The following is a 27,358-nucleotide window of genomic DNA, read 5'->3' on the forward strand; positions in this document are numbered from 1 at the left end:
GCAACGAACCTATAGAGGAAAGAACGGAGGGCAACTCCAACACCACTGCACGACCCCTTACACCAGCAGTCGAAACCAAGCAAAACAATGAAAGTGAAGATGACACGTCAAATTCGGAGGAGGAAGAAACAAACGAACCCAAAACTGACACCCACGGGGAAAAAAACGACAATCTAAGATATATAGAAGAAACCGACAACAGTCAAAATCAATCTGTCAACGAAGACATGCCAGATGGCTCGGCAATCTTACGGTACTTTGAGGGACCCATGAACACAGTATATAAACTATATACGATAATGATACGAAAAGGGGAACCTTCCTTCAAGCTCCACAGAAGGAGAACTGACCTAAACTGGGGCGCTTTACATATCAAAGATATAGCCACGGCTACGCCTCCTAAACTGGGAGATTATCTGGACCTAAACGAAGAAGAAAAGCAACACCTGTGCAACACCTTACATATACTGATACCGAAAAAGCTGAAAGATGAAACCTTTGGGTACTGTCAAAAATCGAAAAACGATGCTTATTGAACAAGGCTACGGCCCCCAATAGGCCCGGAGGTAGAATTAGCCGCGGATTTCACAACAGAACTCTCGGGTCCAGAAACATCATCCCCCCCCCATCCTCTGAATAACAACATGAAATTCAAAATTGCTACCCTAAACACAAATGGCCTACACAACCCGTATGCGCAAAAAGCTGTCTGGAGACTTATGTTAACACATAACATTAACATCCTCATGGTACAGGAAACACATTTTTTTAAACACTGGGACGTGGAGGACTTCTCGAGATGTCACCAGTTACTGGTGCTTCGGTGACGCTCACTCGCGAGGGGTGGGGATATTAATTCGCCCCCCAATCGCGGGGGGAGTTCTTCAATGTCCAAAAAGATGCCACAGGATGCCTAGTAGCGGTGGACATGAGGTACGGTGGTCGGACCATCCGACTTGTTGCAGTGTACGCCCCGAACAACGCATACCAAAGGAATGGTTTTTTTTCTGCCCTAGACACTTACCTCCTGGGAGCAGATCACCTCATTGGAGCCGGGGATTGGAACTGCTTGGAGGACACCCGGTACGATAAGGTGGGGGGGAAATGCAAGCACCGGAACTGGCGGCCTAGCCGCGTTAAGACGGTGTTGTGAGAGCTTCAACCTTGTCGATATCTGGAGGCGGCAAAACCCCTCGAAAGTAGAGACAACGTGGTGCCGCGGCCAGATATCGACGAGACTAGACAGAATGTACATGTCCCAAAATTTAGGACAACACATCCAAGGGATATGTCACATTATTGCAGACAACATGGCAACTGACCACAAACTCGTCATACTAAAAATTACACTCCCAGAGGTCATGGAAACAGCCCGAGGTCCTTGGAGGCTCCCTCCCACTTTTCCCAATCTTTTTAGCAATAAGCTACAGGGTTTTTGTGCTAGCTGGACAAACACCAACTGGGACTGGGAAAACTGGCTGCAATTCAAACAGAGGGCTAGAAACCTGTTCCAGAAATGTGGGCGTGACAGGGCGCACCAACAGCGCAAAAGGCTGAGGGACCTCTACAGGGAACTTGGCTGGTACCGCACAAATGAACGGAACAGAGTTCCCTGTGGAGATCTCATCAGACAAGTCGAGATTGAACTGCAACAAGAGCGGCAGAGTAGAGTCGAGGACCTCGATTTCCGAACGAGACTCTATCTCCGAGACTTAGAAACACCATCCGCCGCATTTTACGATCGACAACGGGTGGCGGAAAATGACGAGCGGATGATTTACCGGATCGAGGAAAACGGCCAGGTACTAGACTCAACCCCTGATATACTCCGCCACTTTCAGCAGCAGTATATCGGCATTTTCTCTGATCAGCAGGGCATGGATGACTTCAAAGAGTGGGACATCGCATGTCTTCCCGATCATCTTAGTGCCTCGCATGACAGGCCGATAACTGTGGCTGAAATAAAATCTGTAGCCAAAACGATGAAAGCAAAGAAAACTCCAGGGTTAGACGGACTCAGCATCAAGTTCTACAGATCTGCCTGGGACTTTACACTACCAGCTCTGGTCAGCATCTTTAACGAATTTCTCACTTCGGGAATCATCCCTGAGGAGTTCGTTAAGAGTTACACGGTCTTCATCCCCAAACAAGACCGTAATCTGACCTTGTCAAGCAATTGGCGGCCGATAGCATTAACCAATACCGATTACAAGCTTTTTGCAAAAATCATCTGCACACGAATCAAAAGTGGAATAGGCCAAATAATAACAAGCTCACAGGTTTATGGAATCCCAGACAGATCTATGGAATTCAATCTCTTCCTCTTAAGGGATCTAATTCGTCTGGCTAAAGTTAAAAAGTACCCCCTGGCACTGCTGTCCACCGATCTGGAGAAAGCGTTTGACAACGTCAGCCACAGGTACCTACAGGACACCCTACAAAAAATTGGAGTAGGTCCGAGGCTCCGTAGTGCGATAAAAAGCATATACGAGGGAGCCTCTACTCAATTATCTATTAATGGATTCATCGCAGAACAAATCTACATAAAGAGAGGAGTCAGGCAAGGCTGCCCGCTAAGCCCCCTCCTCTTCTCCTTAGCGCTAGAACCCCTGTTAAGGAGAATTGAAAACACCCCCACAATTAATGGCATTCCATTACCACAGGTCTCCAGACAGTGCAAAATAGTGGTGTATGCCGATGATGTAGTGGCTACGCTCAGAGATTCTGAGTCCGTCTGCATCTATTTTGGCATACTACAGAAGTTCAGCATAGTCAGTGGTCTCCGCGTCAACGCGCAAAAAACAAAAATCAAAAGCTTCGGAGATTTCCGTAACACTGGACTTCCGTACGGTTTAACATTGTATACACAACCTCTAACGATATTGGCCATCCCCTTTTCTGAACCTCTAACACTACCAGTACAAATACTGCAGGATAAAAGTATGGGAAAATTAAGTTTATTTAAACCAGTCTACTTCTCCTTCTATGGCAGAGCCACAGTCATTAAAACCATAATAACTCCAATGCTGATGCACATCATTAACATAACTGACATCACACAAAGACAAGTAAACCAACTGTCCCAAAGACTTATAGACTTTTTCTGGAACGGGAGAAAGCACGAAGTCAAAAAAGAATATTTAGAACTCAAAAATGAACAGGGGGGTTATGAGTTGCCCGATTTTAAAACCTTGTTCCATGTGAACACTTTCAAAACTGTACGGAAGGCCTTAAATTCTAACCACTTTTCCGGCCTTTTAGTTAGATATTTTGTAGGTAATTGCCTCCCCCCCCTCTTTGGGATCATGGACTATGCTGGACCCCGCGCAAAGGTTGTACCCAAATGGTATCAGACACTAGCAAAACTGCTCACCATTTTTAGAGACAACGGAAAAAACATCCTTACACAAAAACCCAAAGCTGTATACCGGGATTTCTTCCACCTCTCCAGACGGGATACACCAAACCTAGGCACAGATAATGCAGTACTTTTTCGGAATATTAAACATAGCTGGGGACAACCGTTTCACCGGGATCTGGCCTGGCGAATAGCCTATAGGCGGCTCCCGGTGAAACTTATCAAATTCCGATATGTACCCAGTCTGTGTGACCCTTTCTGCGACATCTGCCGGGCCGTGGAGACGGTGGAGCATTTTTTTTATTTTTGTCCACTGGCACAGCGCGTCTGGCAGAGACTCAGCGCAGCGCTAGATATCCCAATGTTGTCGCCAGAGAAGGTCATACATTTACAATTTCCTCCACCAGTTAGTAAGACCCAAAAATTCACAATTTTTTTAATAAATGTTTTGAAGTACCACATCTGGAAGGTACGGAAGAAATCCCAGATACACGACGCAGACTTAATGTATGTTAGGATAAAGAAAGGGTTTTTCTTCTATTTACCTCGTTTCTTAGCACAGGAAAGACACTTACTGGGTGACTTCCGATTTGTAAATAAATACTGTAAACCGCCCAAAATATGTTTCCTTATTCAGGGACGCATCAAACCCTGTATATTCTTGTGAAATCACAACATGCGTCTAGCTCCTCTAGGGGGAAAATACATGTTTCCTCTCTGATTCACCACAAATCTTAGTTCACATGGTTTTTTCTTTTCACATTCCAAAGGTGGGGTAGATCTGAGAACCTGGGCTGCGAAGGCCTACATCGAGGTGGTGCTGTTCCTTGCGAGCAGCATCTCCCGGGCCAGATTCTACCCCAACTCTGAGTCCCAATGGCACAAGGTGTGATATTTAGCCAAAATCTCTTTTAAATGTTTTTATGTCTTTTTTTTTTCTTTTCCTTAAAAAAAAAAAAAAAAAAAAAAAAAAAAAATTTGCATCTACTTTATTTATTCAATCTTAAACTATTCACCTATACTTAAACGATTACATATGACCAACTTTAAATCCGTTGGTAGTTATTTAAAAAAAAAAATAAAAAATTAACTTTTAATTTTAAATTTTAAACTTTAACTTTAAATTTAAACTTTAAATCTATTAGTGGTTGTTATCAGCTTTTAAAAATCCTCTATTAATTCAAAGAAATTACAACAGATAAATAACAGTAAACTAAGAGCTAATAGTAAATTCATATCAAATATCGGGCAAAAGCAGGGGTTTACGGACATCACCCATAAATCCCTGACAAGTTCTGTTGACCAAGATAAACATCAAATTTAAGTTTCAGTTATGTATGGTAAATCTCCTTAAACGTTAAAGGGGAAAAAAGAACAGGGGATAGGAGATGATGTATATAGACTTCTTAGCCAAACCCACTATGTGGAACGGCTAATCTGGTCGACTGAGGCCTCTTTTACCTACTACTATCCTACTCTAACTCTCGTTATCTCCTCTCACACTCTCTGCTGATCCTCAGCATGCTTTTTACTCCAAAGGCCGATGATGAGAAACATGAACTCCCATTCAACCTCAGTAAAGGTCGAAACCGGTCTGGGTAGTGGCCCCTTGCCTTTAATACAAAACATCATACATCCCCTTTTGGAGATGTGTTTTGGCATTAAGGGTAAATATTAAGATTAGTGATCAGAGCTTGCTCCACCTTTACCACGAGTTGCCTTGGTCTTGCACTACCTGTGGGATCAGCTAGTCTTGCATCAATTGCAGGTGCAAACTTGACATTTTGTCTGTTTGCTCACTTGGGAAAAATGGAGTAAAACCAGGTTTAAAATTGCTTGGTATCTTTAACATAATTATACCCAAGTTAAAAATACTTTCTACATTATAGAGACATATAAGTTAGTATAGGGTTATTAGCAGATTAATCTAGAAGAGGTTGTTTTTCATAGAATGGGGAGAATAAGACATAATTGCTGTATAAGGATGGTGTGAAACAGGAGTGAGATGGAAGTTTTTTTTATCAAAAGTAGTGAATGATTGGAATGTATCACTTGAAAGTGTGGTTAGTGCTGAGATGGGGAATTTGTTTAAGTCATGGTTTGATGAGTTGTGTGCGTGTGTGATAGAGGGATCTCCCATTGAGTTTTTTACTTCCTGAAGGTCTGATAATTTCTTTGTAGCATGATAAGGAATTCTTGATTATGGTGAAGTTCCTCAAGCTCTGTTCAGAATTTGGATCATCAGTTTGTAATTTTCTAGAATCAATCTTTTTAAAAGTCTGTAAGTCTTTTCATTGTAAAGGCAGGGGGAGGATGAAGTTCTTTGATTTCTTGCTCTGCCATTTCAGTAAGCTCCATACTGAAAGTCTTTTTCATGTGAGTTCAGCAATTTATTTATATGTTCAGTAGAGATTTCAAGAGTCCAACCGATATGCTGTCTTAACAACAGTCATTTCTTTTTCCAAGTCTTCAGTTGAAAGATATGTATTCTGATTGCCTCGTTTCTGTGGCATGGCATTTCATACATTCATAATAGAAAATTTATACAAGTGATAAAAAAATGGGTGGACTACTGTATAAGCTTTGTCACACACAGCTCATCTAGTAAAAAGTAAATTAAAGATGGTAAGAAATTTTATTCTTGTTTAATCCTTTATCCAAGTGTAAGCAAACAAAGTTTGCCTGTGAGGCATCTTCAACCAGGCTACTTGTATATAGAAGCTAATGACTTTGCATTAATTGCCTTAGCATCTCTTGATGCAAGGCACACATTTTCAAGTATGTGTGAGCTCATTAGCCTCTATATATATACGAGTAGCCTAGTGGTGAAGATACTTCACTTGCAAACTTTGTTTGCCTACACCTGGATAAAAGATTAAATATGAATGTAATTTCATGGCATTTATAACAAAGTGTAAAAACTTTCAGCAACATAGTGAAAAGTAAAATAATTCTATAGAACAACGTAACATAGCAAGTTAATACTTTTAATTGCATCACCCCATGATAAGATGATGAATGTGTTGAATAAGAGAGATTCGTATGTGGTGATTTTCTTGGACTTTTCAAAGGAATTTGATTATCACATGACAGATAGGTGTATAAACTTCAGAAGTTTGGATTAGATAACAGATTGGTTAGATGAATTGAAAGCTTTCTTAAAGATACCAGCAAGTTGTGTGTGATGGAGCAGCAACTGTCAATTTTTAGGGAAAAACGTGTACTATTATATTAATTAAAAAACTTTAATTAATACTTCCTATATTTCAGTAATGTTACATTACCATCTTCAGGGAACATAAAAATAATGTGCATGCAAGCACTAACACTGAAATATAGAAAGTATTAATTAAAGTTTTTTTAATTAATATAATAGTATACATTGTCTTTCCCTAAAAATTGACAGTTATGTATCACCAACGTATAAGTTTATCTACAAGAATTACAATAATCGATGGAGCGTGTCTCAGAAAATTAACGTAACCAGTGGCATGCCTCAGGGTTCTGTTCTTGGGCCCTTACTGTTTAACTTGTTAATGATATTTCATGTGGATTGACTGGAGATCTTCAAATGATTGCTGATGATGCAAAGTTAGGTAGAATTATGAGTATTGCTGGTCATTCTCTACAGGAAGATTTGCATAAACTTTTAGCCTGGATAGATGAGTGGGAGCATAGTAGTTTTAATAAATGCAAGGTGTTACACTTTGAGATACAGTGATATTAGACTACATATTATTATTATTATTAAACAAGACCTCATGGAGTCGAAGACTCATCTAGGAGGTCCTTTTATCTCACACACATCTCATCATACCGTGTCTTAAACACATTCAAACTCCTTGCAGACACCACACTCTCAGGCAAGGCATTCCAATCACTCACAACTCTGCATGAAAAAAACCTGCCTCTCACTCCCCTACTCACACCCTCTTTATACAGTTTCCAGGGATGACCTCTGGTTCTCCCCTGATCTTCCACTATTCTCTGTAGAACTTCTCCACCATTGATCCTATAACAACCCCTTACCAACTTGTAGGTCTCTATCATATCTCCCCTCTTCCTTCTCTCCACTAGACTCTGCAAATTACATCTTTTCAATCTTTCTTCATACTCGACATTCCAGAGGCCAGAAACTATCTTAGTCAGTCGCCTTTGGACCCTTTCCAACATCTCTTCATTCTTCTGAAAACCCGGTGACCAAATCTGGGCACAATAGTCCATGTGTGGCCTAATCAAAGCCTTATACAATGGAACAAGAATCTCCCTACTTCTACACGTCAGTGTTCTCCACATCATTCCCAGAAGTCTTTGTGTTGTCTTCACAATTTTGGCGATATGTCCCCTAAATTTTAGATCCTTATCCACTATCACCCCCAGATCTCTTATTTCCTCTACTTCCAGCAATAAATTCTCACCAAGCATAAATTCTGCATCCCATCTTTGTTTTCCAAATTTTAAAACCTTACATTTTGCAACATTGAACTCACATCCCCATTTGCTTGCCCAATCACTCAATTTATTCAAGTCTTCTTGCAAGACCACAACATCTTCACTACTCTTTATGGTTCATCCCAACTTTGCATCATCTGCAAACAACTGATTATCTCCATCCAAATCTTCGCCAATATCATTAATATACAAGTTAAATAGTAATGGCCCTAAAACAGACCCCTGAGGCACTTCACTAGTGACTTTCCTTTTCCTGGATATTGCACCCCCATACACAACTTGTTGATACCTATCAGATAGCCAGTCTCCAATCCAATGCACTAATCTAATATCCAACCCCATCTGCTCTAGTTAGACTGTCAACTTATCATGAGGTACTCTATCAAAAGCTTTTGCAAAATCCAAGTATATTACTGTGTATCCTTCTCTGTCCAAGGAAGCAGTCACTTTATTGTAATAAGTAAGTAGATTACTAAAACATGACCTCCCTTTAGCAAATCCATGCTGTCCATCAAAGATTATACCATTGTTGTCAACCCAACTCTGGATCCTAGCTCACAAGCTTCTCCAACAACTTAACCACAATACCTGACACACAGATAGGCCTATAGTTTGATGCTTGAGTTCGATCACCTCCTTTATGAAGTGGCACAATCTTGCCCTCCTTCCACTCCTTAGGAACTTGACCAAGTGCAAGACTCGTATTAAAAAAATATGTCAAGGCAAGTGTCAACTCTCTGGCACATTCCTTCAGAATATGCGGTGATATATTATCAAGTCCCACAGCCTTATTTACATCTAGTTTACTCAACTCCCCAAACACCTCTTGCTCACTTACAGTCAGTGTCTCCTCCCCATCATCAACTGCTCTTAATCTCTCCATGAAGTCACATTCACAAGATTGAAAGATCTTTATGAACTGCTCATTAAGTATCTCCACCACACATTCTGCAACAGCTGTCTTTATACCATTTCCTCCAATCAATGTCATCCTTCCATAATCATTCTTTCTTTTGCTGGCTACATATCGAAAGGATACTCGCTAGGATTCTTTTTGGCTTCATTAGCTAACTGCTGTTCATACCTGTCTTTAGCTACTCTCACCAACTAAGTCACCCTCCTTGCCTGGTCTTTGTAGACCTCATGAAATTGGTTACTTCCACTTCTCTTATGCTGCCTCCACGATGCCCTTTTTCTCTTTATTCATCCATCTCACACCTACCTTATTTAACCTTCTCACCCATGGTATACATTTAGACATTGCATCTACTAAATAGTTTTTGAAAATCCCCCAAGCTGCATTGATCTCTTTTCCAGCTAACTCCTCATTCCATGCTACACCTGCAAGTTGTCTCCTGAGCTTTTCATAATCACCCCCCTTGTAGTTCCACATATACCCTTTTTGCACAGGGGTCCTTGCACTGCTGGCAACCACCCAGGTAATCACCTCATGGTCACTTTCACCAATTGGTAGATGATTTGACACTTCATTGATAATTACATCCTCCAATGAGATGACCAAATCCAAGACCCTTAATCCTCGTGTGCCCTCTGTTACATACTGTCTGAGGTAGTTATCCCTCAAAAACTCAAGAAACTCATTTTCTTTACTTCCAGTTGCCATCTCATCATTCCAGTCTATATTGCCATAATTAAAATCACCCATAATGATCACCCTTTTCTTATTTGCTTGGCTTATTTGACTATACATTTCACTATCACCATCATCCACATTACCAGGTTTATAACAACATCCCACCAAGTATTTGATTCTATTCACCTCTATCTCACACCATACTGCCTCAAAACCACTGGCTCTATTTCCCTCTTGCATTTCTACCTTATATGGACATAACTCTTTCTCTATCATCAATAGCACTCCCCCCCTCCCTTTTTACCCCTTCTATCCTCACGAAACACATCATACCCTTCCATCTCTATTCCTGTCAGGATGTCGTCCTCATCTAACCATGTCTCACTTATTCTGACAATCTCTGGGTGCACAGATGCAATTAGTGCAACCATTTCATCTGCCTTGTTTCTTATACTTCTAGCATTGGTATACAAACACAACAACTCATTTCTGGATCTACAGCTAGTTCCACTGATACCACTCACTCGATGTGATCTCTCCATGCTGGACTGGGGCCTTTTCCCTTTCTGCTTCTTCATTTTAGAACCCTTTGCAATTTCACCCATTACTTTCCTTCCTACACATGCTCTCACCTCCTCTTGGAGCATCCACCTTTCTCACGCTGTGTACCCCTGTCCACCCTGAGCCTCCCCGTTTCCCTGCTCCTCTTGCACACCCATTCTCTCATTTTCTATACTCATACCACTCACTTCCCCATTCATTTCCACTTCTTCAATCTCTCCTGTCTTACTCTCCTGCTCTTCCACATCACTCCCCTCTCGATCTGATTCATTCTCTCTATTCACTTCTCTACTTTCCAGCAGCAGTCTCTCCAAGCGACTCACACTATAACCACTCAAATGCAGTCCATCGCTCCCATACAGCTCACTTCGTCCCTCAAACTCATTCCACACATTAACAAACTGTACTCCCATCTCCTCACACATTTCAGCCAGAATATCATTCATAATCCTTGCTCTCCGCCTCATTTCACCACAATCATACCTAGGCAACACACTGACTACCCTTCCTGTCACACTATTCTCTTTTATCTTTCCAGGCAGTCTCCTGACATTCATTTTGACATGCTCTTTGTTCTCTCTCAAATCATTTGTACCAATTAATACAATTAACTCTTTTGCTCGCTCCCGCCTCATATTCAATGCCTCAATCACTCTACTCATTTTACCGCCTGGAAAACATACCTTGTGCATTTTATCCTCTAGCACACCTTTAATAATGGAGTCGCCATACAACACCACTCGCTCATCTTTCGTTAACTCTTTCATGCCATCATGATTTATTTTAATAGTTTTGACCAGAATTCTCTTAATTTCATTCTGCATCCATTTCATTTCTTGCTTCATCCAATCGAATTCACCTTCCAAACCTCGCAACAGATTCTCTCTATCATTAAATCTTTCTAACTTTCAAACCTGTATCCCCTCTTTTCACTTTCCCTCTCATTCATCCTTCTTTGTTTCCGTACTTTCGTTCCAACATGCGTCCAACTTTCACCATCATTCATTCTTTTTTCGCTATCGTTTATTCTTTCGATTTTTTTAATTGCGATTTCTGCATCATACCATTTCTACTTTCATTTGTTCTCTCAATTTCGTTTCTTTCCGCCTCACTTTCGTCCCTTTTAACATCCGTTACGGTTGTCAAATCACTTGTTTTCTTTTTTCCTGTTTTTTTAACATTTTTTCGCATCTCTTACTCACCATCCTTCTCTTTCATACGTGCACTCGCGACACAATCGGTACTAGGACGTTCTGTCATCAATTTCATATTTGTATTCATCAGTTCCTCGTTCAGGTCACACTTCGCACACACCCTTCTTCCATCCGCACTAAACATCCATAAATCATTTATGTAATCGATGGAATACATATAACAGACCCCCACACTTAACGAAAAGACTAAAATCTAAATTAAAATCATGGAATGACAATGCCGCCGCCATTTTTTTTTTTTTTATCTGCAATTTACTAGGTCTAATAATAACGATTTCGTAATTTAGTTTAGGCAAGGAAAAAAACCCCCACACTAATAATATCGGTAGCGTACAACGTTTACAGCCGCTCTTACTTAAACAATTACGCATATATACTTAATTATTCCTAGTAAAACTTATCTGAATCATGAGCTCTTCAAATCGCGTCCGCAGTGCTCTGCCCACTAGCACCCTTTCAACATATTGTATTGGTAGAGCTGTACTTCAGGAAGTGGATGAGATTCATGATTTTGAGGTGATGGTAAAAGTGGACTAATGTTCCAAGGGCACATTGTAAGTGTTGCAAAGAATTCACATTGTATTGCTCTGCTATGGTGAAAAGTACATTGACATGTAGGGATAAGGTGGTGGTGGTACTTCTATATGAGACCACACATGGACTATTTTGCTCGGATTTGGTTGCCTGGTTTTCATTGCGATGTGTAAACACTAGACAGGATCCAAAGACGAGTGTTTGTTATGAAAAGTATTTGCAGGATAGATGCTCCTATCCACCAAACTCTGTTTGGAAGACAGGAGGATAAAAAAAGATATGATAGACCTTCAAGTTAGTTAAAGGATTCTATCAGATTAATACAAAAGGAATTATAAAAAGGATGGATGTTAAGATGGGAAGAATAAGAGGCCATCCCTAGAAGTTGTATAAAGATGTGGTGAAGAAAGGCGAGGAGTAGATTTTTTACGTGGAGAGTTGTTGGTGAGTGGAATGCATTGCTGCAGTGCATTGTGAATGCAGAGCATGCAAATACCTTCAAAGTTCATTATGGTAGATATGTTGCTGGTTCAGTGGGCCTTCCATGACAAGTTTTTTGACTCTGTGGAGGTTATCAAAATACTAATAATGATTATTTAGGATACCATAGTACTTATGAAAAAGAAAATGATATAAAAAAACAGTTTCCAAGTTTTAAAAAATCGCAGGATTAATGATAAACTTTAAAACCATTACAAGTGCAAAACAAAAATAAGAAAAAAATTTATAGCATATTAACACTCTGAGCATTGCTGTATGGATCTTGAGACATGGACTTTGAAATGAGACTCAAAGAATTACAGTAGCAGAAATGAGATATTGCACCAATTGATTTTACTTATGAGTGAGGCCTTTTAATGACATTAAAAGAATCACAGCAAAATCTAGTAGTAGAAAAAATACAATGTTTACTGACAAAATTGGGTTGAACATGTAAAGCAGAGGCCCAAGGAAAGATATCCCAAATATTATTTGAATATAAACTCACAGGTTTTCAAAAGAGGATGGTGGAGAAAAAAATTGTATATAAATGCATCTTTGGATTTATGTGTTGTTACATGTCACTTTAAAGACTGTCTAATTGTGTATCATAACTTTACAAGTTAAAAAAAAACAATAAAATAAACTATTACTTGTTTCTAATATTTTGCCTCCAGTTACTGAGGTATTCTCAACATTAGAGCAGTCACAGTGCACTCACCAACGCTCACAATATAGTGATGAATAAGAACATAAAACATTCAGACTATATCCATTAGGTACAGCCTTTTTGGCCATGTTTTGTTGTTTTTAATGAGTATGACGGACTCCCAAATCTTTACCAGTTTCCTGCACTCAGACTTATTTAAATTACAAGTTTCCTGTGGGGCAAATGCTAATTCTCCAGAATCTCTAGTGAAGTGGCATCCTTTTCAGGTAATGGTTTTTATCCAGCATCTTGCAAGAAGGTTGAGCATATTATGTGATTCCACTTTTACATGCAATTTTGGTATTCATTGCTTCCATTAAATGGAGATCTGCCAAATAGACCATAATTCCTATTATGGGCAATCTACAGATGTATACATTCATAGTGGATCTTGTACACTTCTGATACTGAAATGGTGCACTGATATATTTATATTATCAGTTCATAGGTTTCCTGGCCTAATCTCATAACAGCAGCATATATAAATTGCAAAAGATTGTAAATGATTTTTCCCATAGTCTTTCATATGTGTATTGCAATTTTTATATTTTATTTATTTATTTATTTATTTTGTGTGTGTGTGTGGGGGGATGTAATCCACATCATACCAGTAAGATCCTACTGTGTTTCACAGAAAGCATTAACACATCTGCTTGAATTCAGACAGATTTTTTTTTTAAGAAAAGTGAGTTTTGTCTGTAAGTCAAGTATAATATTTAAGTTTTTTTTTACAGATGTCAAAAAAGTTCAGAAAAAAAAATTCTTGCATTGCTTTGAACAGAACTTATTGTTATTGGGCATCTTGTATTTTATTATATGGACATCTTGTAGTTTGAAGACTTATTGTGAGAAGTCATTCATTATTTATATTATGTTTATAATGTCTATCCTTAAACTCTACTGTTGTAGTACACCAACAATCACTTCTCCTAATCCATTCCTCCCATTTACCCATCTTCAAGCAAAAAAAAGTAGACCTGACATCCTTTCATGGATAATCCTTTGTACTCATATATTGAAACTTTTTTTTTTTTTTTTTTTTTTTTTGTTCATGAATGCTCCAAAATTCCCTTAGTAATTTATGGTTTGGTGCTGTGAATTAAGCAACAAAATTACAGATAACTGCCAGCAAGCATTATTCACATCTAACAAATCTTTTTCATCCAATCAAATTGTGGAACCCACAGACTTGAATGTCATTACAGGAAGAGTTCCACAGACTTATTACCATCTAGTTTACCTACTTCTGGATCACCTCTGTCACTTCCTGTGTCAAGAAACTCAGATAAGTAAATTTTAGCAGAGTAATTCAGGTCTGCTCATTCCAAAATTTTATAATAAAAAAAAAGAAAAAAGATAACATCCTAATCCCTGCTTGCCAATGTGGATACAACCAAAGATGTAGGATTTAAAGTAAAAAAGAAAAAACTGTTTATTTCTATTTCGTATTGCAGTTATTCTTATATTTTTATTCAAATATAGGTAATTAGTTGAAAAAATATTGGCAACCTTTGACGTGTTGCAATCAGGGCTGGATTAACCATTAAGCAAAATAAGCACGTGCTTAGGGCATCATGGAAAGGGGGCACCACAGAATTTCTGTTTTAGTTAGATGACAAATTTAATTTAAATTAACTTTTAATTAGTTTTTCATTGTTTTTATCTTTTCTTACTGTTACCTACTTTGTTTCAATAAATAATGACGTGTAGAAGGCCTAATAAAACTCTAACCACGTGCATGACAGTTCGTTTACACCATATTATTGCTCACGACGCTTTCTGGCACTACCATTGCGTCAAATGAGGTAATTTTTTATAATTAATGTAACCATTTTATATTTTATTTTCATGTCTGTTTTAGGTCTTGTTTTAATAAATTATGTCTTATAAAAAGCTCCAGAAGCAAATATAAAACAAATCACATGGTTGTCTCAGAAACGCACCTCCGGTAAAAGGCCTAGCTGTCACAGAAGTGCAACTCCGGTAAAATACGAGTTAATTAAAGCACGAAAGCACAAGATTCAGCTGTAAGCCGAAAATTAAATTGTTCATATGATTTTGCCTGTGATATGTGTAACTGTGTTGATTGCCACCTAATATTCAACAAAATGATCTTTTTATTTCTGTATTTAACAGATCCCCAAGAACCAAGATGAAACGTGTTCAGTTAAGTGGTGCACAAAAGCGAAAACTTTCAAAAAAGAAACAAGAGGAGACTTTGGAATTAGATTCTAAGACTGCAAAGCTGGCTGATTTCTTCACACAAGTTCCACAACATTATATACCAATTCCTGATCAGAGCCAATCTCCATCATCAGAAGTGGACACGAATATCACTTTGATTACTTCAAAATCAAAATATATTAATGTTGGAATCATCAAGGTGTCACAAGCAGGTTCATCTAGCACATGTCTCACTACTGACCTCACTTTGTCTGTAAATTCTCTTGATATCTCTACTGCAAATGTTGATGCAAGTTGCTTTACAAAACATTCTGAGGTTGAAATAATTGCTGAAAATGAAAGTTTAGTGGGCCATGGTGATGGTGGTGAAATGATTCAGTCTGCAAAAGATGAAGTAAATATAGCAAAAGATTCAGGGTTGTGGCTTGATTTCTCTGCTGATGACGTGGCTTATTGGACTGCTTGTGGACCCAGTGACTGTCAACACCATAATGGGCCATTTGACAAGTCTTACCGACATTTCAGTAGTGGCAAACCAGTAAGATACTGTTCGCAGAAACTTTTTATTGGGACAAAAGCCAATGGTGAGGAATACAAGAGAGAGTGGTTATTGTATTCACAATCAACGGGATCAGTTTATTGTTTTGTTTGTAAACTGTTTGCTCCTAAAAATTTCTCACATTTTGTTACAAAAGAAGGGTTCAGTGACTGGCAAAATACTATTGTAATTGATCAACATGAAAAAAGCACTACTCACCGAGACTCTATGCTAACATACTTAACTCGCAGACAAGGTGTAGGGTTGGGACAACAGTTGGAAAAACAAATTCAGGAAGAGTATGATTACTGGGAACATGTCCTGAGGCATGTCATAGCTGTTATTCGTACATTAGCTGTTATTCGTACATTGGCTTTTCGAGGGACAGAAGAAAGATTTGGATCATTGCAAAATGGGAACTTTTTAGGGCTGGTTGAGCTCATAAGTCAGTTTGATCCATTTTTAGCAGGTCACATTGCGAAATATGGAAATTGTGGCAAAGGAAATCCTTCTTATCTGTCCAAATCCACCTGTGAGGAACTCATTCAACTGATGGCTCAAAAGGTCCACGTGCTTATTGTTGATAAAGTAAAATCTTCTGGTTATTTTAGTTTGTCAGTTGATTCAACACCAGATCTGTCACATATCGGATAGTTAAGTGTTGTACTTAAAAGATGGACAGCCTATTGAATGCTTTTTAACCTTTCTGGAAATGAAAAGCCATACTGGTGAGGAAATGGCAAATCAGGTGTTGCAGTACTTATGTAAAGTTTGTCAGCTAAACTTTTCAAAATGTAGGGGTCAGTCTTATGACAACGCTGCTAACATGTCTAGGCATTATAAGGATACAGCAAAAAATTTTAGAAACAAACAAGTTTGCTATATATGTGCCCTTTGCAGCTCGTTCACTAAATTCGGTAGGCCGAAGTGCTGTTGACTGCTGTCAAGAGGTGGTTAATTTCTTCTCTACAGTGCGGTTGCTCTATACCTTTTTTTTCAGCCTCAACCAGCCGGTGGACAATTCTTAAAGGTTGTATTGGAAATGAAAATGTCTTAAAATCACTCTCTGATACCTCTGATACCAGATGGGAGGCACATGCTATGGCAACAGCAGCAATTTTGAAATCTTTCCTTCAAATTTTAGAAGCGTTAGACTGTATAGCCGAAGACCAGTCACAAAAGGGAGACACTAGAAGAGAAGCTGATAATATTGCAAATAAGATGCAAGAGCTAGAATTCGTTTTTATGTTGAATTTTTGGGATGAGATTTTGCAAAATTTTCATAGAGTAAGCCAAGTTCTACAGAATGAGGATGTCAACTTAAAAACATGTGCAGATCTGTATGGATCATTAGCTGACCAGTTGTGCACTTCAGGAAATGAATTTGAAAGATATGAAGGCTACAAAAGAAGTGCTACCAGATTTTGATTACAAGGCGGCTCAAACTTGCAAACATATCAGAAAGAAGGTACCCAATGACGGAGATGCTCCAGAAGTATATCTGAATGCCAGAGATAAATTTCGTATCCCTGCTGTTTACACAATTGTTGACAAACTTGAAACTGAGATGAGAAGAAGAGTAGAGATATACAAAGAAATATCAGAGAGATTTTCTTTTCTGAGTGATGTGTGCCACATAATGCTACTTCAGTGACTTCATCTACTGAAATTGAAAGGTATTCTCAGTGTTGTCAAAAGCTGATTGATGCTTACCCAGAAGAATTGACGCTAATTTCTCAGTTGAGCTTCAGCAGGTTCACTCATATGTGTGCCATAAGTTCAGTGCAATAAAAAATGTGAAAACAAGATTCAGTCATGCTGAACTTTTTAAAATAATTGTAGAAGACAATATTGAGTGTGCCTTTCCAAATGTAGACATTGCCTTTCGTATATTTTTAACATTAATGGTCACAAATTGCTCAGCTGAGCATTCATTTTCTCAGTTGATGTTTGTTAAAAATCCCATCAGAACAACTATGCAACAAGGCAGGTTGAATGCCATATCTCTACTAAGTATAGAAGCAGACGTGTTACGTACGATTAATTTTGAGGATCTGATCAAAGACTTTACAATTAAAAAAAGTAGGAGAAGAAAACTTTTCAAATCTAAATAAAGTTGAAGTATACAAAAATAAACATAATTTTCCATCTTACTATAAGTTTTCTTTCATTTTGAAAAATAGAAATTTATTTTATAGTTTATTATTGTTTATATTTTGAATTACATATATATGGGGCACCAAAATCTTTTAAGTGCTTAGGGCCTCTATGGGTCTTAATCTGGCCCTAGTTGCAATAATTAATATTTCTATGGAGGTTTGATGTTAATAATAATAAAGATTTCATCAAATTACAATCAGTTTAATTCTTTTCTAATATATTCAGAAATGCCCAGAAGATCAGAAAAAGAGTGGTCTGCAACTAGTAGCTCTGTCGTAAGTATAGGCTCAATTTTCAATTGAAAGTTGCCATTTAATTTTTTTTAATATAGTAATTTTATTTGATGTGTTTTTATATATAGTAGGTTCTCTTTCAGTTATCCTTTTGCTTCAAAATTATAACTCAATGATTAAGTATTATATTTAATTAGTTATCTAGTCTTAAACCTGTTATTGGATAGCAAGCAATCTCAACAACTTTGGATCATTAATGAAGCCAGAATAAAACAATTATACATAAAATGTATGGCTGTTTTATTTAAATATTACATATTTCTTAAGTTTTGTCTTGAACTTGTGCAGTAACATAAATTTTAAGTTGACCACATAAGTTTGAAAACTAGATGGTTCTTATGAGAAAAATATATTGCATTGAACCAAACTTTCTGTTACTTTTGAAAAAATCTTATCGCAACTTCCATAATTTAGAAAATTTAAACCACTTTAGCTTTCATTCAAAGCAAAAACCAAAAGTTGGTGTATGATCTTTAGGAATAGAATAACTTTTTGTACTTTTGGGTAAAACTTAAAAGAGATAATAAATTTAGTTTAATCCTTTATCCAAGTGTGAGCAAACAAAGTTTGCACCTGAAAGTATCTTCAGGACTGGGGTAAGTTGGTACAACACTGTGCAACTTGTTGCAAAGGTGGAGCAAGTTAACATCACTCCTATCTCAGTATCTCCCATAATGCACAACACATCTCCTTGCGGATATGTATTTGGCAACTCCTATAGGTAGAGATGACCTTGCTAATGCTTCTGCCTGATATCTCCACTTGAGCCTGGCTCCCACTGAAGAGACCTCAATAAAGGTCTAAACTAGTCTGGGTAGTGGCCCTTCCCTTAATGCATAACATTATACATATCCGCAAGGAGATGTGTTGTGCATTATGGGAGATACTGAGATAGGAGTGATGTTATCTTGCTCCACCTTTGCAACGAGTTGCCCAGTGTTGTACTAACTTACCCCAGTCCTGAAGATACTTTCAGGTGCAAACTTTGTTTGCTCACACTTGGATAAAGGATTAAACTAAATTTATTATAGTCTAACCAAGTGAAAAATTAACTTTCTACATCCAGAGTAATTTAATAAAAAGGTGGCACACCGTTTGGCAACTCCTATAGGTAGTGATGACCTTGCTAATGCTTCTGCCTGGTATTTCCACTTGGGCCTGGCTCCCACTGAAGAGACCTCAATAAAGGTCGAAACTAGTCTGGGTAGTGGCCCTTCCCTTAATGCATAACATTATACATATCTGCAAGGAGATGTGTTGTGCATTATGGGAGATACTGAGATAGGAGTGATGTTAGCTTGCTCCACCTTTGCAACGAGTTGCCCGGTGTTGTACCAACTTATCCCAGTCCTGAAGATACTTTCAGGTGCAAACTTTGTTTGCTCACACTTGGATAAAGGATTAAACTAAATTTATTATAGTCTAACCAAGTGAAAAATAAACTTTCAAATTAAAAGAGAGTTTCATAATTGTTTTGTATTTGGTCATTTAACATTAAAACTTGAGTTTTTTTTTTTTTTTTGGTTTTATTCGTTGACCATATATTAATAAATGATATACACAAATTGTCAACAAGTTTCACGAGCTATTCTGTTATTCTGTTTGGCTTCTTCAGGACAAGTATGAGTACAATAATGTTAATTGTACCGTCATACTTGTCCTGAAGAAGTCAGACAGAATAGCTGGTGAAACTTGTTGACAATTTGTGTATATCATTTATTAATATATGGTCAATAAATAAAATCAAGAAAAAACGCATGCTTTAGAGAATTTAATATTTTTGTGAAAATCTCTGCCAACTTAATTTTTAACTTTGTCAGCAGGCTGCTGACATAAAGATAAAAACTGGACCTTGTTGGATATCTAAACAGGCAGCATGGTGAGAAATGAATTCTTCAGGACAAGTAGGAGTACAATAATGTTAATTGTACCGTCATACTTGTCCTGAAGAAGTCAGACAGAATAGCTGGTGAAACTTGTTGACAATTTGTGTATATCATTTATTAATATATGGTCAATTAATAAAATCAAGAAAAAAACTCATGCTTTAGAGAATTTAATAATTTTGTGAAAATCTCTGCCAACTTAATTTTTAACTTTGTCAGCAGGCTGCTGACATAAAGATAAAAATTAGACCTTGTTGGATATCTAAACAGGCAGCATGGTGGGAAATGAATTTGAGACACATTGAAATGAGGGAGAAAAAATCCACTTTAAACTGCTAACTCTTTTTATTCCCCAAAGAAGTATGTGAGGTCATTTCAGCCCAGATTATATGAACATCAATGGCCAATCATTCTCCACTTTTAGCCATCACTAATGCTGGTCTGAGACTATCACTGATCCTGAGGCATCACTAAGAACAGTCCCTAATCTTTACACTATGTTGTTTCTGAAATAGTGAGTTCTATAATGGATTTTCTTGAGTTGCATTGTTAAAAACTTGAGTTTGTGGAAGGAAAAATCCCACTTGCCATGCCAGTGCCCTAACTTGGGAACTGGCTGAAAAATGCCCCCCCCCCAAAAAAAAAAAGTTATTCCAGTCAGCATCTGGATACATCACTTTGTTCTTTCAACAGCCTAGTGTTTTGGAAGCAAAAGTCCTCTCAGATACACAGGTGCCTCATATAAAATCGTGTTAGAAAACTTTTGAGAAAAGAGGAAAGCTAATAACATTGGTAAGTACCTGCTGGATTTCTGTTCAGGACACAGACAAGTCACATAAAGACATATTAAAACAATAATATAAATTCTTGTTAAGTATAATTTACTTCCTAATTGAGGGGAATAAAAAAACTTACTAGATTTATTTCTGATTCTCATTGTCATCGTCATCAAATTCATGATATGTACCCTCAGGGAGTGTACAGGATATTATAATAGTACTACAGTAACCCCCCGAGTTACATAAGTAATGCATTCCGTAAACCTTTACGTAACTTGAATTTTACGTAAGTTGAATTTGTAAATTGCTTAAGTGTAACTTCGTAAGAAACTGCAATATTTATTATTATTATATGTATGTATATATACAGATATGTACTGTATATTATTTACACAGTATTATTTTATAACTGAAACATCATGCAGCAGTATTTACTCAGATATAAACTATAAAAGTATGAAAAATATATAAAAGAATATAAAAACAAACTGAAATAACACATTTTCAAATAAAAAAAATGTAATGCATACGAATTATTTTCAACTTTTCTTCTAAAGTAATTGCAGAACCTTTGTTTTTTAGATTTATTACCAGTGCATTCGGTTTTGCATTTTGAATCCATTTTAAGGGTAAATAAACAACAAACACTAACAGTGATAAACAAGTGACTAAACTAACTGCACAAGGCATGAACTACTGGTGGGTCGGGGAAAGGAGGAATTGTTTACGGAGTCCTTATTTCTAATTGGTAGGTTTCACTTTGAATGTTACGGCTTTTACGCACTTGCCCTTTGCTGCTCTCGACATTTACTGGTAACCTGTCACTGCCTGTTACTATTCGTTACATTTGCTGTGAATGCCGAGTCTAGTTAACATTATGTCGTTGCATACTGCAATGGATGTCAAAGATGCAAATATGTTCATATGCGCTAGTAGTTATAATTTCCGAGATTTATTACGTAACTACGAATTTACGTAAGTCGGGGAGGGGTTACTGTACATGAAAACATTACATCATTACTAACTTCCTATCAATAGTTTTCTTCCAAATAAATCTCATCTATAAACACTCCAATCCAGTAGCTGACTTTACTGTTCACCTTAGTTCTTTGACAAAATCAACAGAAGTCTTAAACCAATACATGTTGTATTGGTTTAAGCCAATAAGAATACAATTTGGTTAGCTAAATTCAAAATTGCCAGCCCATCCACATTTCTTATTTTCTTCCAATAAGATGTTAGCCAATTTTTCAAGAACTTGGAGAGAAAGCAGTTGATCTTTAGGGCATACAGATAATGGCATCCAGTTTTTCAATTAAGTTTGAAAACTGTACAGAAATTGTATTTCTGTACTGAAGTTCTGGCTGGATTTTTGTTTTCAAGCCATTCCTTGAATATAGAAAATAGTAACATGACTGTAATCTGTGTGCAAAAGCAGATCATGGATTTGGGGAAAAGGATTAAGTATTCTGTTAGAATTCTAGCCATTGTATAAGATGTAGGTGATCTTATAGACTTTTGAATCTGCAATTGCTCTTAAATTTAAACATGACTTGAATAACCTTGGTAACAACAAAAACTTGGTTGTTACCAAGACTGCCCACAGAGGGTGCTGTTTGTGTTGGTTGTGTGTTTGAACATTACAATTTATATTATATCCCTGAAGATGATCAAGGTGAAATACTGGACATTAAGCTATTCCTTAATTCATTTCTTTGTTGTTTTCATTCTCTTAAATAGCCATCATGAGTTTTAACCAGTACCTAAAGCTGACATACATAAATACAAGATTTGTGTGATCAGTGTGTAACTTAGAGCCTTTACAGTAAACAAGCTTTGGCTTTAGCTGAGTAATTGTGACAAGCCTGTTAATTATCTCATAATTTTCATAATTTCCTTTGAAACACATTGATCAAAAGGGGAAGGAGATTGGTTTTCCTATGTTTTTCCAGGAGTATATATCTTGACAAAAAAGTAATTTAATTTTATATTTCATTTAGGGAGATTCATCAAGTGTTGCCTCTAGTCAGCCATCTGTAATTTCAGAAGATGAAATGAAACATTTGGTAAGTATAATTTATAGATAAATATGAAATGTAACATAGACTGGATTGATAGGCAATGAGTGTGTCAGAATTGGAAGATGTAGCATTGAACACTGCTTTTTGCAGATGACCTAGTTCTGCTTAGCTCTTCCACAGATGACCTCCAGCAGACTCTGGATAGGTTTGTAGCTGTTTGTGCAGAAGCCAGAATGAAGATCAGTGTGGCCAAAACTGAAACATTTGTGGTCTCAAGACAACCATCCCAGTGCACTCTACATGTGAGTGGAGTCCCACTGAGGCAGGTGGAGAAGTTTAAATACCTTGGGTCCATATTCACTAGTGATGGAAAGTGGGACGTAGAACTAGATAGATACTCGGATTGGCTCAGCAAGTGCAATGTTGCGGGAACTTGGCTGTTCGGTAGTATTGAAGCGGGAGTTAAGCCAGAAGGCAAAGCTGGCTGTCTTTAATACAGTCTATGTCCCCATCCTCACCTATGGTCATGAGAGTTGGGTAATGACCGAAAGAATGCAGACACGAATCCAAGCAGCTGAAATGAAGTTCTTTTTTTTGGAGGGGGGGTTGACAAAACCCGACAGGGTTAGAAGCTCTGCAATTCGAGAAACCCTCAATACTCAACCGTTGCTTCTCCGTGTTGAGAGATCACAGTTAAGGTGGTTCAGGCACCTGGTTAGAATGCCACAAGAGAGGCCCGACCAGCAGGCCCTCTTTGCCAAACCAGAGGGTGGGAGACCATGTGGAAGGCCAAGGACTCGCTGGATAGATTATATCCAAAACCTTGGGTGGACACGTGTGGGAGTCCCTTCAGAACACTTGAGCTTGGTGTCGGAGGATCGTAACCATTGGAAGTTCCTTTCAGCTGCTGCCCCCACAACCCAATTAAGAAAGGTGGGCCTTGAAGATGAATGAAAAAAAAAATGAATGAAATGTAACATAATTTCAGTGTTGCTCGAAATCCAGTGAAATATCTTATTTGTTTTGTTTCTTTGGTGTTGTGAATTATACCACAAACCTCAGATGAATATAAATCTTTGTAAAAAAAAGTAAGGAAATAATTATACATTCCTTAAAAAACAAAAAAGCATTTCATAATCACCTTTTCTGTAATAACATCATTATATTTTGTTATAATGTATTGTAGACATAATTCCGATTTATCCAATTTTGCTTTAAAATAGTCCAAAAAGAAATGACAGATATTAATAGCGATCCTAAATACAAAAAATTTCATTAAATTCATTGATTCCAGAAATTAAATATTTATCATAAATTTTGAATGCCATTTTGCCATTAATAACAGCTCAGTGTTATTTAACAGTTATATAATGACATGCAAAAAAATCAATTCCATTATAGGTAACCTTAAGGGCAGGGTATATATTAGTATACTTTTTTGACCACGTGATTGCACGACTATGGTCGTGCAATCACATGGTCAAAATTAGTCAAAAATAGTCTTATGTATTAGATACAACCCATAGGATCTCTTGGGAAAAACCACCTTGCCCACCATAATATATTTTTAAAAGGAAAAACTGTTTTTATAATCTGCAGCGGCACTCAGAAATCATCCTAATTTAAACAAATACAGATGCATAAAACTTCCCAAAATTTGGGAAACAATAATTGTCAGAGGTCCCACTTTACATCCTAGGCCACCTATAAACATTTCTAGAGGGCACACCACCTAGATAAAACTTTAGTCACCCACATGTTTCGTTTAGTGTTGTGTCTGTGTGTTACAAGTGTTATTTATAATCCCTGAAGATGTCAGTGACTGAGATGAAACACTGGAAGCATTAAAATTAGTTTTGAATCCTTTCCTAGTGTTGTAAATATTTCCTTAAACCTCCAACATGAAGTCCTCCCAGCACTTAAGCCTTAACACATGGGAACAATGGGGGAATCTGATCTAATTAAACAAGTAACCAAACTTTTCAATAATATTCTTCTCATGAAACTATCCGAAATGATTGGAAAATAGGCAAAATCTTACCTATACATAAAAAAAGGTGATGCTCAAAATGTAATAATTATAGTCTCATTACTCTTGTCACTCTTACAAAATCTTTGTAAAAATAATACAGAATCTTTAAATACCATTTATGAACAGCTAATAGAAGAACACGCTGGCTTTAAGAAAAACAGGTCAACAATTGACCATATCTTTACTCTTTATAGTCTGGCTGAAATCACATGGGAGAAAGGGAGAGATGGATTTTAAAATAGCATTAACACAGAAAAACAGACTTCGAAACACTAAGACTCATTTCAAACTACTATCATAATAAAAGTGCACTAGTTCAATATAAAAATATCACAACTAAAAAACTTGAAATCAAATGTGAGGAGTTATGTAAGGATGCCCACTTTCCCCATTCCTTTTTAACATTTTCATCTAAGAACTTATTAAAGAAGCATTGTCCTCAACAAAAGGAGTAAAAGTCAATGATATACTAATCACCCATATATATGCAGATGATGTAGTAATTTTAACATATAACAAATCAAATCTCCAATACCATCTTGCAAAATTACAAGCAACCAGCAGAAATTATATTATAAATTCACAAAGATAAAGAAAGTTGGAAGACACCCAGAATATATATAGAGAACATTTAATCAGGAAATCATAGAACAAGATAAGTTTTAATTACCTATGAACATATTTGACTTCAAATTTGAATGACATAGCAACAATAAAACACTCTCCATAGCATGGTCAATAATAAATAAACTTAATAAAATTTGAAAAAACAACAAAATTCCTACAACTAAAAATAAAATGGGATGCTTAAGGGTCAAAACTATATAATTGTGAGGAAACCTCCATGTAAACTTTTAAGCAATGCAGAGAACTGAATGGAGCTTCTGATCTAATATCCAATCCTCACCTTTTCATGGTGCATCTGTTAAATATCTACTTGGAAACTGAACAAACAAGGATGGGCAGGCAATTTGGGATTTAGCCAATAAGAATAAGTATTCTTATTGGCTTAAACGACAATGCAAGATGATGGTATGACACGACAGAATTTCACAGCTGGGATGTTTGTGGGAAGGCCCTATTGTTTTCATCAGGGAACCAGAGCAAACAGTACAAGATCAGTTACTGTAACAAATCCCGGAACACGTTCCAACATCAGGAGCAATGAATTAGTACCAGATTGACATAATTTTTTTTTTTTTTCCTATTCTATCAGTGGTCCTAACAGGCACTTAAGTGCCCACAACCTTTCCAAGTATTCTTGGACTTCGCAACCATAATTTGAGGATGTCTTGTGTCTGTAGATGCATGTGTTTATGGGGCCAGTTTGCCTGTTCTGGGGGATGAAAAACCAGAGTTCCAGGTGAGATTGACATAATAGGTGTGACAGAAATAAGGAAGACAAAAACAGGTGGGCTCTTTCTAAGCAACAACAAATACAAAATATTATATTCAAGCAATACATCAGGAAAAAGTAGTAGCTATAGTATTCAACACTAAATATGAGAATAGTATTGAATGCCAGGCAATATTAAGAGAGTGGGGAACCCTATTTAATATCAGATTGGGAACTCGACAATGAGACTTATTTCTGCCTATGGTTCCACAGATGTAGAACCATCTGTGGAATCATACAGACATTAGAGAAGGCAGCTGACACAATGAAAAAAGAAAAGGACTTAAACAGCAGAGTAGCAAATGATTACCAGACATATAGAAATGTTCTGGGAAAAATTGGAGAAAAGAGCAAAGCTATAATAATAATAATGAAAAGTACCTGCTGGATTTGCTAGTCCATGTTCGGGACATGTATTAGTTATTATTAAACACCATGTTCCAACATAAAAATGTGCACAAATTCACATGGAGACAAGATGTAAGAAATAAGAATAGTCTCATTGACTATATTATTGTTGATAGTAATGTTTTCTGACTGGTTTAGGACACAAGAATACACAGAGGATATGAAATAGGAAGTGATCACTATTTAGTTTTGAGCAAGATAAAATTGAATTTCATATTAAAGTGTGCAAGAAAGGCTTAAAATGAATCAAAGTTGTGCAGCTTTCAGAGGTGAATTGCAGACTCAAATACACCAACATTGTTCAATAAAAAATGAAAAAGTTTGAAAATAAGAACCAAACCTTGCAGATTCATTGACATACTCTGAAGAAAACATTGATTCAACCAGAGAGGCATACGGTGGGGATGTCTGTAAGTATAGAAAAATCACGACTCAAGAGGCAGTCAAGGAAAAGAAGGAAGCAAAAGTTCCTGGCAAGTAAGTTCAGCTTGTGCTCTTAGAGAATACAGAGAAAAATGTAAGAAAGCAAAGCATTGTGTAAAATTAGCTATACAAACACTAAGTAGTAAGAAAAATAACCATCAGGAAGGTGACAAAATATTTTGGAGGCTATTGAAAAAGCTTAGAAATGGAAGAAAACATACTGTAAAAGGAATCACAGATAATAAAGGTGACATGAAAACTAAGATAAAGATATTCTAGATGTCTGGAGTAATTACTTTGAAAGATTATTAAATGAAACAAGCAATATCAGCATAG

At 37.1% G+C, this 27,358-nt stretch overlaps 1 protein-coding gene across 1 annotated transcript in view; it reads left to right on the forward strand.

Annotated features, from left to right (window-relative positions):
- The window catches only part of MAGE (necdin, MAGE family member), a 207,129-nt gene that overhangs the window by 14,976 nt on the left and 164,795 nt on the right, over positions 1-27,358 (forward strand). The window contains exons 2-3 of the mRNA XM_090390466.1: positions 18,010-18,059; positions 22,743-22,808. Of these exons, the coding sequence (XP_090246592.1) occupies positions 18,012-18,059; positions 22,743-22,808 (114 nt within the window). The 5' untranslated portion in view covers positions 18,010-18,011. The remainder of the gene's footprint in view (positions 1-18,009; positions 18,060-22,742; positions 22,809-27,358) is intronic.

This window comes from Typopeltis vanoorti, chromosome 3 (assembly GCF_054136105.1).
Source record: "Typopeltis vanoorti isolate ZY-2024b chromosome 3, IOZ_Tvanoo_1.0, whole genome shotgun sequence".
Taxonomy (NCBI): Eukaryota; Metazoa; Arthropoda; class Arachnida; order Uropygi; family Thelyphonidae; genus Typopeltis; species Typopeltis vanoorti.